The 14,247-nt window shown below is 42.8% G+C and overlaps 1 protein-coding gene across 4 annotated transcripts in view; it reads left to right on the top strand.

Moving 5' to 3' along the window:
• Window positions 1-862: 862 nt before the first annotated feature.
• The window catches only part of Hectd2 (HECT domain E3 ubiquitin protein ligase 2), an 82,354-nt gene continuing 68,969 nt past the window's right edge, over window positions 863-14,247 (top strand). For all 4 annotated transcript variants that reach the window (XM_036167489.1, XM_036167499.1, XM_036167508.1 and 1 more), the window contains exon 1: window positions 863-1,151. In XM_036167489.1, the coding sequence (XP_036023382.1) occupies window positions 1,020-1,151 (132 nt within the window). In that variant the 5' untranslated portion in view covers window positions 863-1,019. The remainder of the gene's footprint in view (window positions 1,152-14,247) is intronic.

Consider the following 14,247-nt stretch of genomic DNA (forward strand, 5'->3'; position numbering starts at 1 on the left):
TGGCCCGTAGTTTATTACGAAGGTTTATTAAGGATTACTCAGCAGTTTGGGTAATGTCCATCTGCAACATATAAACGGAAGGGGACTGGGGATAAGAGAGAGGGAGCGAAGGATGGAGCAGAGAGCGAAATGTAGGCGCGTGGGCGCGGGAAGGGAGAGGCGGACTTGGCAGTCATGAGGGACCGCGGCTCCGAAATGGAAAGTGTGGCCTGGCCGTCCTGCCCCGTCGTGTGTGTGGGAGGGGAGCACGGTGTCGCATTGTCCTCTCCCGACCCTGGGCTCTTCTCCTGTAGGATGAGGCCGTGACAGGACGCACAGGGACAGGGTTAGTCCTCAGGGTGCTCAGACACGCAGCCTCCCGGGGACTGGAGGACCCGCAGACAGGGGGAGGTCAAGAGGCAGCCGTGACCCCGAGCCGGCTTCGCAAGGCCAGGTCAGAGGTCCCGGGCTCGCCCGCCGCTCTGGGTGGAAGGAAAGCCGGGGTCGATGTCCGTGCCCGACCCTCTGCAGGCCGCTCGCCCTCCCGAGTGCAGACCCTCCCCACGGAAGCCCCACCGCGCGGACCCCAGACCCTCGGCTCCCCAGCCCACAGCTCGCTCGCAAACAACATGGCGGCCGGGCGCCCCGCTCCCCGTTCACCCCCCCCCCAACCCCCAACCCCGCACCGGCGCCGCCCCCTCCGCACGTCCCTTCGCTGGTGATGGTGACGCCAGGCCGCGGCCCGGAGCCCTAGAGGACCCGCGGGAGAGGCGCGCGGCCGAGGGTGCGAGCGGGCCGCGCGCAGGGGCGCCGGAGCCCGGCGGTCGGCCCAGGGAGCGCGCGGGCGCGCGGGCGCGCGCGCCGACATCCGGGCTCGCGGGGCCGCGCGCGGGCCGGGGGCGGAGCGGCGGCGGCGGTGGGAAGCTGCGGCCCAGAGCCCTCTCGCGGCCGCGGCAGCAGCAGCAGCAGCAGCGCCCGCCACGGCTGCAGTCCGGCCGCCGCCGCCGCCGCCGCCTCGCGCCCCAGCCGCCCGGCCCGACATGAGTGAGGCGGCTCGGGACCCGTCGCCCGGAGCGCCGCCGGCCGTGGCCGCGGCCGCCTCGGAGGAGAGAAAGGGGAAAGAGCCCGAGCGGGAGAAGCTGCCGCCCATCGTGGCGGCCGGCGCAGCCGCGGTAGGTGCGGCGGGGGTCGGGGGGCGGCGGGTGAGGACGGCCTGGCGAGGGGACCCCGGGGAAGTCGCGCCTCGAGGGCGAGCGCGGACACTTGGGAGCCCTGCCGTCCACACTCCGGGAGTGTGGTCCGCTGCCCGACGCTGGGCGTCTGCTTGTTTTCGGGGGTCTGGCTCCCCTACTTTCTCCAAAGGGTCGGCAGCATCTGCTGGATGAGCAGAGAGGTCAGGAGGGCGGGCGGCCGTGGGTTCCCCCCGGGATGGAAAACCTGCCTGGAGGGCGCCGAGGCAGCGTTTCTCTCCTCTCCGCTCTGTCTGCCCTTCCTTCAGATGGAACAGACTCCGAGGCGAGTTTCCACCTAATTCTGACCTTTCCGCGGCTCTCTGGGGAGTGGGAGGTAGATGCACCCCTCTTGCTTTTATTTTTCTCATGTGGTACAGACATGTGACTTAAAGGAGAGGGGCTTTATCTTCTTTTAAAACTCAGTTATCTAAGCTTACCAGGGGTAATGTGCCAGCTGGATTTTCAAGGGTTATTTGGAAGGCGCTCTCAGCCTTCAAACTACATACTGCCAAATGATGTCATGGGACATCATCATCCCTTCTTCCCTTCCCCCTGTTTGTACTTGTGGTTGTGAGTCTGGCTGCTTATAATTAACCTCTGATTCTGACATTTTTATTTGACATACTATTTAAATACTTTGGATAAGTTTGCTTTCATGTATTTAAAGATTATGACTTGTCACGCATCTGTACGTGACAAAATAGTAAAAGTTTAGGGAATATTATAAATTTTAAATTTTCTACTTGCAATTAGTTTCTTGAAGCCGCCCTCTTATATGACTAAGAACTTACTAAAATAGCTCACTCCTCTTTATAAAATATTAGTATTGGAATAATGGTATGATTTGGTAGGTTTCTTAAAAATGTCTAAAGCCTGTAATAACTGAGAATTGTTAAAGACAGCTCTTTTATCCTAAGGCAGTGCGCAAATCGTGGACAGCAGTGACACATTTAAGCGTAACTATAGCTGATTGGTAAATTGCAGCTGTGGTTAGGGATTTCCTCGGGAAATGCTTCGAAGCAATTTGTCATTAAACTGAAGTCCTGGTTCCTGCTGGTGGTACTCTGGGTTTTCAGAGCTTATTATGTAGGATTTCTTAACCCTAGTGTGTTTTGTTTGTTTGTTTTGCCTTTCAAATTTGTGTGCGTGTGTCTGGTGTGTGTGTATGTCTTAGTGTGAGTGTACATGTGTGGAGGTCGGGGAAACCTCTGGTGTCAGTCCTCATCTTTGAACTTACTTGAGACAAAGTCTCTTGATTCTGAGTCTTCATAAACCAGCTTTCCAGGATTCTCTTTATCTCTGTCTTCTATCCATCTATATGAGTGTTGGGATTACAGCCACACACCACTGAACCCATCTTTACGTGGGTTCTGAGGATGTGAACTCAGATCCCCACACCTAGGGGCTATTGGTGAAATTATTAAGGCCACTCCACGTAGTTAAAAGGGAGGTTGATTTTGTGGGGTAACTTACAAATGAAGGGATAGGTTGTAGGGTCTGGCAAAGGTATGTATGGCGCAGTCTGGCGGTGTTCTCTGGAGAATTGTTCAGTCTTCCTCCAGTGTCCAGGGTCCCAGAGCCAAGAGAGACCTCTCCTCTCCATCCTGGGTCTTCAGCCTCCTCCCTCAGCCCTGCCTTGTGGGCGTGACCATTACCGAAGCCTCAATGGGGGTTGGAACTTCCAGGCCAAGGCTGGGATGGCTACCCACTACACTACAAGGGGCAAATGATTTTCCCTGCTGAGCCATCTCCCCAGCCTCCCAGCAATTTTTTCCTGAGGTAGTTATTAAGGGGGAAAGATATATCTGTTTTTAGAAGCAATTATATGAATGATTTAGTTTCTAAAGTCAAGTATCTTTCCCCAAATCTATATTTATGTCAGTGTAACTGAAAGAAAGGTTTGTAATAAAAAAAAAATACTGAAGTTGATACAGTGTGGATGTAAGTCTAATGTGTAATATCTGAAGCCCATAGGTCTTTGTAATTTCAAGTTTTTTCAGATTTTTGAGAAGGTAACTAAGTACATATACTACATGTAATATCTACAGTGAAGTCCCAGCCAATTTCCCAGAATCAATTATTTTTAAAACTATAGAAAATATATTGTCTGATTATGCTAAATAGAATAAGGTTAAAAAACTTACTTGCCTCATGTCATTTCAAGACAGATTCATGTTTTTGCCACCAAATGAATTGCAAAGACATTTATTTCAGAATTGTGAACTGGTCAAAAAGACTATAGTTTAAGAATATTTTAAATCTTGTAAGTAAGCATTGGGGGAGAAAACAGTTTGGAATAAAAAACTTGGGACTCTGAAGGCAGTTTCTTATATTTTTGGTTGTGAGCCTAGCCTTTAACAGCTGAGCCATCTCTCCAGCCCCTGAAGGCAGTTTCTGGTGGTGCCTTGAAGGGTCTTTCAACACTGGTACTGCTGTTAGGATTTTAAATGGCACTTTAAGGGAACAATATGTGTATTGTGTATTTGTCAAGGGCATTTTCAGAGCTGAAATTTTTGAGGTATCACAATAAAAGGCCTAAGAAAGAATATGCTGACCTGAAAGTCAGGAAAGCCGGCAACTGGGATGGCTGACTTCTCCAGTGGAGTGGACAAGGCTTGATGGAATATGGTGGACAGGGAAGGACAGTTTGCTGCCCCTTGGGCTGTTGTCGAAGTCCTTATTAGTTAAGCAGACTCAGGTTTGTTTAGCAAGCTAATTGGCATCTGTAACTTTGGGGGGCATTTTAGTGATTCTTCCTTTTTGCCCAAATTAGTAGCTCTGTCTTTCCAAGTTGAGCTTATGTTTCAGTCCAAGTGGCCCTGTAGCCATGGCTTTTTCAGAGAATTGGTGTGCCACACTGGCCAGTGTGGACGCGGGCAAGAGTGACAGCTAAAGCAGAGGCCAGGTCATGGTGATCTGAAACAAGGCTACAAAGGTGAAGCTGTATTCTGAAGGATTAAAGAGGGGATGAGACCTCCCCCTAGGATGGGAGAGAAGGCTAGAAACTGATAAATCCCGACATTCCCTCAATGCCAAGTGCAGTTCCGCTCAGACGATGCCTGACACAGGCCTCAAACAAGATGGGCCATGTAGTTACTGGGGGAGCACGTTGAGGTCCTGACTCCCACCCTAGCTTTCATCCTTTGATGAAACAACAGTAAAATCACCTGGGAAACAAGCTCTTTCGGTCAGAAGTTCAGAGAAGGAAGCGGGGACATTATATTTTTCCTTTAACTCCTTGGTGTAGCTGAGAGTGAAAACTGATGCTGTATATAGTGAATTAGGAGATCCATGAGCTCAGCCCAAGAACCTGCGTTTTTAAATTACACCTGCCCTCATCCCAAGTCTACTTAGGAATGGCTGATAAAGTAGCCCTGTGAGAGATGCTCACGAAGCCCCAGATAGAGCCCTCCGAGCACTATCAGCGTTTGAGACTTGTGCTGTAGATGGGTGAGTCCAGAGCTGAGGGTGGTAAAGAATTTGAGTAGTGTGTGCATGTGTGCGTGCATGTGACTGGCTGCGGATGGAAGTACTGAGTCACTCAGGTTGACAGACTGAAGTGGAGACGTCTATCATAAATTAATTACTGGTTTAATACAAACGTTAGAAAAACATGGCAAAAAAGGAGAGGCAGAATTAACTGAGGCAAGTGAGAATAAGTTTGATTGCTTTAATATTTAATATTTAATGAGCCGAACAGGACGGAGAGATTCTTCGTGGAATGGGATATACCAAGGAATACAATGGGTTCAAGAAATCTGAATTTTATATAAACTGGGGAGGTGAAGAGAAATCAATTTAAACTCTGTCTGCCTGCCTTCCCGCCCCCCCCCCCCCCCCCCCCCCCCCCCCGTGTGTGTGTGTGTGTGTGTGTGTGTGTGTGTGTGTGTGTATGTTTTGTAAAGGATCAAGCACTCAGGGCTTTATGCACATACATTCTAGCACTGAGTTAGATATCTATCCCTAGTTTAGAATTTCAAAGGGAACTTTGTCCACAAATAGAAGACTCAGAACTATCAAACAGGTAGGAGAAGAGTTTGAGGGAAAACACAAGGTGTATCTAGAGGGCAAGAGTGAACAGTTTGTGTTGTGTATAAATGGGATTGATGGAACCCCTGGACCAAGATGGAGCTACCAGTCACTGAACATGTGTTATGCTTAGCTTTGCACTAAATGCTGTAGAAACCACAGATAAAGTTTATCTACAGGTCCTGCCTCAGGTGATTGGGGGCTAATGAATAAAGAGCAAATCAGTATGTAAATATCACAATAAGCTACAGAAATAGTTTGTAATATAGGAGATCAGTGTGCTCAGAAATGTGAACAAAGACCTTGAAGTAAAAGTAATATTTAAGCTTGCTGGCCATTCAAGGAATGGTAGGATCTGGATGAGCAAAAGAAATATGCAAAGTAAACAGTGGGGAAAATAACATGAGCAAGCCTTCAAGGGAAAAGTTAGGAGCAATAAAACAAGCCCAATGGAAGCATGCTGGGGACTTGTGGGAGGGAAGTAAGAATGGATGGGGGCTGGAGAAGTTTGGATGTTTCCCCTGTGGCTAATGGGAAGGAAGCCTTTGGAATTCTTTGAATAGAAGAACAACATAATGAAATTCCTGGTAGTGTATAGTTAGACTGGAGGAGGTAGGAAGAAAGTGAGGAAGGAGGGCTGTGGCCCATGCTTGAGATGATGAGCACATCCATTGGAGTGGTGACCACAGACCACAGTGGTGTCCACCAAGTGGACAGAGTGGAAGAGTCCCCACAGTGTGGAACCTAGGTGCAGGAATGGAAGAGAAGAAAGATCAATATATGGAAAACAAAAACAAACAGCTTTCCAGAGAACATTCTCAGAAGGAAAAAAAAGGCATATCAAAAAAAGCAGTCCAGCCAGTAACATTCAAAAAAAAAAAAAAAATGTGTGTGTGGGGGGGTGTATATAAGTGTAAACTTATCTAAATGCTGCCCAACTTATAATTTGGAACAGTCTTATATATGGAAACTCTTGTGCCTTTTGTCTGATGTATTCTAAATGATGGTGACTATATCTTACATAATTTAATAAACTACAGATTTAAAAAAATATATGTGACCTAATGTGGTGGTACATGTTTTATCTTGAGTTCCAAGAGAGTCAGGACTACATAGCAAGTCTCTGTCTCTCTCTCTCTCTGTCTCTGTCTCTCTCTCTCAAAATGTATATAATAAATAATAACTGTTGAGTACATACTCTGCGCTATCCATTTTTTCATGTGTCCTGTGTCATTTAGTCAGTTAATACAACCAGCAACAATCACACAACAACCCAGTGTATGTGATTATCCCATTTTTCAGGACAGAAATTTAAGTCAGATTTCTTTTTTTGTTTCCTCCTTTTTTATTTATTATATTTGTGTTTTAATTTTACACATCAGCCATGGGTTCCCCTGTCCTCCCCTGTCCCGCCCCCACCTTCCCCCCAGCCCCTCCCCTCCATTCCCATCTCCTTTAAGGCCAAGACTCCCCTGGGGACTCAATTCAACCTGGTGGATTCAGTACAGGCAGGTCCAGTCCCCTCCTTCCAGGCTGAGCAAAGTGTCCCTGTGTAAGCCCAAGGTTCCAAACAGCCAGCTCATGCACTAAGGACAGGTCTGGGTCCCACTGCCTGGGGTCCTCCCAAACAGTTCAAGCTATTCATTTGTCTCACTTATCCAGAGGGCCTGATCCAGTTGGGGGCTCCACAGCTTTTGGTTCATAATTCATATGTTTCCATTACTTTGGCTATTTGTCCTTGTGCTTTTCCAATCTTGGTTTCAACAATTCACACTCTTACAGTCCCTCCTCTTTCTTGACAATTGGACTCCTGGAGCTCCACCTCGGGCCTGGCTGAGGATCTCTGCATCCACTTCCATCAGTTATTAGATGAGAGTTCCAGCACGACCGTTAGGGTGTTTGGCCATCTGATCACCAGACTAGGTCAGATCAGGCTTTTCTTTTGACCATTGCCAGTAGTCTACAGTGGATGTATCATTGTGGATTTCTGGGGACCTCTCTAGCACTTTGTGTCTTCCTGTTCTCATGTGGTCTTCATTTATCATGGTCTGTTATTCCTTGTTCTCCCTTTCTGTTCTTGATCCAGCTGGGATCTCCTGCTCCCCTGAGTTCTCTTTCCCTCGAACCTTGTCCTTCATTACTTCCACTGTCATCCAGGTTGTTTATGTAGATCTCATCCATTTCTCTTCATTGGGTGATCCCTGTGTCTTTCCTGGGTCCCATTTTCTAGGTAGCCTCCCTGGAGTTGTGTAGCAGTCTACTCATCTTTGTTTTACATCTAGTATCCTACTATGAGTGAGTACATACCATGTTTGTCTTTCTGAGTCTGGGTTACCTCACTCAGGATGATTTTTTTCTAGATCCATCCATTTGCCTGCAATCCTCATGATGCCATTGTTTTTCTCTGCTGAGTAGTACTCCATTGTGTATATGTACCATATTTTCTTTATCCATTCTTTAGTTGAAGGGCATCTAGGTTGTTTCCAGGTTCTGGCTATTACAAACAATGCTGATATGAACATAGCTGAGCAAATGCCCTTGTGGTATGATTGAGTATTCCTTGGGTATATGTTCAAGAGTGCTATTGAAGTGAATTGAAGATCCTGACATTAACCTGCACACCTATGAACATATAATTTTTGACCAAGAAGCCAAACATGTTCAATGAAAAAAAGAAAGCATCTTCAACAAATGGTGCTGGCATAACTGGATGTCAATGTGTAGAAGGCTGCAAATAGATCCTTATCTGTCACTGTGCACAAAACTTAAGTCCAAGTGGATCAAAGACCTCAACATAAATCCAGTTACTCTGAACCTGATAGAAGAGAAAGTAGGAAGTAGTCTTGAACACATTGGCACTGGTGATCACTTTCTAAATATAACACCAGTAGCACAGACACTGAGAGAAACAATCAATCAATGGGACCTGTTGAAACTGAGAAGCTTTTGTAGAGCAAAGGACATGGTCAACAAGACAAAGCAACAGCCTACAGAATGGGAAAGGGTCTTCACCAACCCCACATCTGACAGAGGGCTGATACCCAGAATATATAAAGAATTCAAGAAATTAGACATCAAAATGCCCAACAGTCCAATTAAGAAATGGGCTATGGAATTAAACAGAGAATTCTCAACGGAGGAAGTTCAAATGGCTGAAAGGTGTTTAAGGAATTGCTCAACATCCCTAATTATCTGGGAAATGCAAATCAAAACAACTCTGAGATACCACCTTACACCTGTCAGAATGGCTAAGATCAAAAACACTGAAGACACCTTATGCTGGAGAGGATGTGGAGCAAGGGGAACTCTCCTCCACTGCTGGTGGGAATGCAAGCTTGTACAGCCACTTTGGAAATCAATATGGCGTTTCCTTAGAAAATTGGGAATCCATCTCCCCCAAGACCCAGCTAAGTCAGATTTCTTATACCTTATACCTTAAAATGATACTTTTTTTTACAATGGTACAATGGTTGTTTCAAAAATATGCTTTCCTCTATTCTAAACTCTCTGTGTCCCTTTCTGGTGGCAACATGTAACCCAAAGAGCCTCCACTTAAAGCAGTAATTCCAATTTGGAAAAGAGGATGTTGTCCAGCAACATATTTGTTTAAACTTGTTTCCAAAGATAGGAATATTATGGAAAAAATATATTCCAGAATATCTGATCATTTGGTTTTAATGTTATGGTATGAATATGTAATTAAATTCTATATAAAACAAAGGAATCTGATAAAGTAAAAATAACCTCCCAGAGAGATTAAAATAGTCCTTACAGAGTTTTCAGTTAAGAAAAGAGGGATGGTAGCTATATAAATACATATCCTGGGTATCTAATTTTGAGTGGATTGTAAAGTCTCTCAGCTTTTTTTTTGGCTGCAAAACCAGAATGCACATCTGCTTATCCTCCCCATTCTTGCTTAATCCAGGATTTGGAACAAAAATAATTTGACTATATTTAACAACTGGAAAATCTGTGTTTATAAATTGTGAACCAGAAAATGCCCCCAGAATGTCAAGTGTCAGACCACTTTGCTATTTGTAATTCTTGGTCTGTGAAGTGAGGAAAATAATAATAGCACCTGCATCACATCATAGTAGATATGAATCTAAAGTAATACACAAAAATCTACATCTGTACTGAGGAATTGTAAGTCAGTCAGCCCTTGCTGTTCCTCTTATTTTGGTACTTTTCTTCTCAGCCCTCTGTATCAAGTGTAAGCTCTGTATCTATCCATCCTTCTTCCAGGCCTCACAGAATTAAGAGATGCCCTGAACTCTGACTGCTTCAAGACTGGTATATGTGAGAATTTGTATGAATTTCTTTTTGAAGAAGAAAAAATAGCTGCAAAAGGGGTATTAGCTTAGTGTTACAACAATTAGCAACTGCTTTTGGCATTGTTTTAAAATTAGCTTCCTTGGTTTTAGAGTTGAAGAAAAAAAGACCCACAGTGGCTGAATGAGGAAGTGGGTGGAGCTGAAAAGGCCTGGAGGAGCTTTGAGATCTGATTTTTCACCTACTTTTTCTAGCATTAAGTTAAATGTATAGGTAAAATGTTTTATGTTGATCCTTATATGAATAACTAGTTGTTCTTAAGTTGATATTCCTACCGTAAGAGGGATCTGTGTCATTTTAGATAGCAGTTAAACTATTGTTAAGAATGAATATAGTTGGACTGGGGTGCAGCCCAGTGGTAGAGCAGAGCACTTTCCCAGCATGCACAAAGTCACGCTCCATCCCCAGCCCCAGAGGTGGGGATCAAAGACTAGAATGAATATAGTTGAATGCATGGTTTAAATATAAAATTTATTGAAATTTTACTAATTAGGTTGAATTGAAAAGTTATTCTGAAGTTTAGTTATCAAAGGTACAATAAAATTAACTTGGTGTTAATTCAGATGTTTTTTACTGAAGAACAGCAAGATTCTTATTAATTAGTGGTAGAATTATGACCTTATTCTAAAATAGTATTTGGGTCTGGAGAGATGCCTCAGAGGTTAAGAGCACTTATTGCTCTTCCAGAGGACTGAAATTCAGTTCCCAGCACCCGTGTTGGATGGTTCACAACTACCTCTGACTCCAGCTCCATGGGATCTGATAACCTCTTCTTGCCTCTGCACACCTGCACACATATGCACATACCTACACAGACACAGCCAGGCATACACACAGATAAAAATAAAGCCTAAAAGTATTTTGCTGTGTAAGGGCTTTACTGTGTGTGTGTGTGTGTGTGTGTGTGTGTGTGCGTGTGTGTGCGCGCGTGCGCTCTCTGAAGCAAATGAAAACATCTCAGAGGCCACCTTGCCTCCTGATGGTAAGTGAGCATTGAAGTTCAGTGCTTAAGTGCTAATGCCTGTAACTGTCAATTGTCACCTGTCGTTAAGATTAATTGCATTGCGACTTTTTCTTTTTCTTTTTTTTTTTGATTAAAGTGTATTGGTTTATTTTAGTCTGTTACGGGTAGGATTATCAACCTGCTGTGCATGTATAATGGTACTAAGAGGGTCTGTTTCAGCCAGTAATATAAAACAGCTCTTCTGGGGAATCTATGGTTCTGCCCTATGTCTCAGAAAGAGCAGAACCTCTGTGGCCAGGAAATGACTACATTTCCCAAGCATCTCCCATATGCATTTTTTTATTAAGAAATTTTTATTCATTTTACATACCAATCACAGATCCACCTCTGCAATGTGACTTCTATAATGGAAAATAATGTTAGTTCAAGCTTAGAGTCTTGTTTAAAAAAAAAAAAAGTAAACTATCTTTGGTGAGCCTTGTGTCAATTAAGCAATAATAAAATTATTTCAAAATCTTTATCTTTATTAATATCCTTTAAAGGATACAGTTCATATAAAAATTCTGCTTGGGTACTGCTATTATTTAGTTTAGAAAAAAGTTTACAACTTAAGAGTACCTGAAAATTCACAATTTCAGAATATAGAATTAGTATTTTGGATTTTGTAATCCAGCATCTTAACTGTAGGGAAAAAATATAAAAGAGAACATATCTTTCCTGAAATAGTTCTTTTATGGATTCTAAATACACTTGAGGCCTTATATCTGATATGCTCCTGATTGGTAGCTAGGAGAGTTTGTTTTAGAAACTGACAAAGCAAGAGATCTTAAGTATTGCTTATTTTAACTTAAAACATACAGATGTATTCGCCTGCTACTCATTTGACATAATGACCTCAGGAAACCATTTACTCTTTTGTAAAAAGTAGTTTTTATATCCATCATAGCTAGTCTACCCTGCATTCCTTGAGACTGAAGGATGGGTTTTGTAGATATAGAAATTCAATTTAAAGTATTTCAGAGACTGTAAGATAGGGGGAGAGATTACCATTTTATAGCATTGTGTGATAGAACAGAGGCAGTTATATCTTTATCAAGTATTGTGTTGGAATGTAAACAAAAATGTTTATCTTCTAAGGCAGTTTTTGGAGGATGATCAAAGTAGATTGTACTAAAATCATATTCACAACAGAAATTGGTACTTAAAAGTGATCAATGAAAACTGAATACCTTCCCTTTGGGCATCTAATAGAAAATATGATTTAAGAAATTAGATATTTGACTCAGATATTATTCCTCAGTAGATTTTGAAAGTTGGACTCAAATATTCAAAGAAAAGAAGGTTGAAATACATCATTATGTGTTAATAGAGCAGAGCAGGTATTCTAAGTATTTGTGTATTTATTTTTTAAATATTATTTAATATTGTAATATTACATATAACCTGCGTGTATATAGTCAGAAAACTGTGGAGGCCCATGTTAGGCACTAGCAAAATAAAAATTATTATAATTAGACACTTCTGCTGCTTCAAATATGAACTTATTTGATAAATTCATGGATCATCTCTGCTCAGAGAAAGAAATCTATTACTTATTACTAGGTTGAAGTATTTTGAGTATATTTTTCTCTCAATGGATTTTTGAAGTTCAACTCCCTGCCCCTCCCACCCTCGGCTCTTTGTGTTTCAATCTGTAACAGCTGGTTGAGTATCCTCCTACTGTCTATTCTTCAACACATACAGCCCACTGTTTGCAGGCTGGCCATATTCCAAGACTTCATCTCTAGTATTCTTCTGTAGAACTCCAGACAAGACTGAAAACCCTGAAAGTCAGTTATAGTGTGTGTGGCAGGTCTAAGCTTAAGCAGCGTAATGTTCTTCAGCATTTCAGTCCCTACAGCTTCATCAGAGTTTTCTTGTCAGTCCTTGTCGTTGCCTTCATTCTCTAGCTTCCCATTCATGGTCAGTTCATTCACATGATTTCTGCCATTCCATCACACTGAATCTGTTTGTCTGTGCTGTCTCTTAAGATTTTGTAGTTATTCATTGGGATAGATGCACCCTAATAATAGTATAATAATAACCCAATAATAATAATAGCTATTATTATTATATTTGGTTGATATTATTATTGTTATTGTTATTATCAGTTTTTCAAAACAGGGTTTTTCTGTGTAACAGCCCCGGCTGTCCTGGAACTTACTTTGTAGACAAAGTTGACCTCAAACTCACAGAGATCCTCTTGCTTCTGTCTCCCAAGTGCTAGGATTAAAGGCATATGCCGCCACCACCACCCAGCTTTCTTTTAAATTATTTTATGTATATGTGTTTTATGCCTGCATGTTATCTGTGCACACCATGTGTTTGCCTGGTGCCCTTAGTGGCCAGAAGAGGGCATTGGATTCCCTGGAGGTACAGATGGTTGTAAGCTGCCATGTGATTGCTGGGAATCAAATACTGGTTCTTTGGAAGAACAGTCAGTGCTCTTAACCACTGATCCATCTCTCCAGCCCCCTTTCTTAGTTTTTTAACACATTGCTTTCTTCTGGATTTCCTCTCTTTCATCACTTACTCTTACTTCCTATATGATCTCACATCAAACAGTTTTACCCTTATATTGTTTGTTCCTGTATACAAAGCCTTCTTAGAAAATGTCAGTTAATTTATCATGTAAAACCATGTTTGCTACTGAGCCTTGGCTCCTTGTCTAGTTACTCACAAACTGTATGTATGCCTACGTCACCCTAAGATGTTCCTCCAATTAGCCCTCTTCATTGCAATGAGATGCCAAAATATGTTTTCTCTTGAAATTTCAAAGCATTGTATGTTGTTCGTTTCTCATATAACTTATTCAGCAGTTTCTCATCCTCACTGCTTCAAACTTAGACTATAAATAGTTCTTGCCATTTTGTTCTTGGTTGGCCAGGCTGCTATCTGTTAGTCACTGTTTCAACTCTATCAGTTCAGGTTTCATTTTTTGAAATTGGGTTGATTTATCTCCCAATACTATGTATCTCTTTTCAGTTTTCTCTCTTACCTTTGGGAATCAACATTACAAATGTAAGAGAGATTAGGACTATTGTGGTTATATAGTTGTTAACTAAATTAATTATTTTATTAGTGTTTCAAAATCTCACAAGTGAACTAAGCAGTGTTCCTGGAGGCTTCATCTTTATTGATACAAGGTGAAGGAAGGGAGAGGGAAAAACTGCAAGTCTTTCCTAAATCATTAGGGCATTAGAGGTCTCCCTAAAGTACACTTAATTTTGTATGTATGTTTTCCTCTGGCTAGTTGAGTTGCTCCTAAAGTTATTAAATATCATTCAACATCAATAAAAGTATAAGCACAAAGAGTAGTTAGGAAAATTGGCAGTATATTATATTTAACATTTTTTATTTCCACATGTCGAGCCCTTACTAGCGATGGCTACTGTAGCTAGTGTGGGAATCCATCTGAGTCCAGCTCTGACTTGTTGAAGGGTTCTTGCGGGGAGGAGAGAGGAATGGAGAAATGATAAATAGAAAATAGAAAGAGATGATAAGATAGACAAACACAGGATAGCTTCAGGAGGATCCTGGGTCAATACGCGGTTGCCTAGAGTACAATGTCAAAGGGGGAGGCAAAAGACCTCCCCCTTTCAAGATCAAAGCACACTGTACAGCCAAGTGTAGCCCCTTCAAAATACCTGGTAACCACGCCTGTGGCCAGAT

Source organism: Onychomys torridus, chromosome 1 (genome assembly GCF_903995425.1).
Source record: "Onychomys torridus chromosome 1, mOncTor1.1, whole genome shotgun sequence".
Classification (NCBI taxonomy): domain Eukaryota; kingdom Metazoa; phylum Chordata; class Mammalia; order Rodentia; family Cricetidae; genus Onychomys; species Onychomys torridus.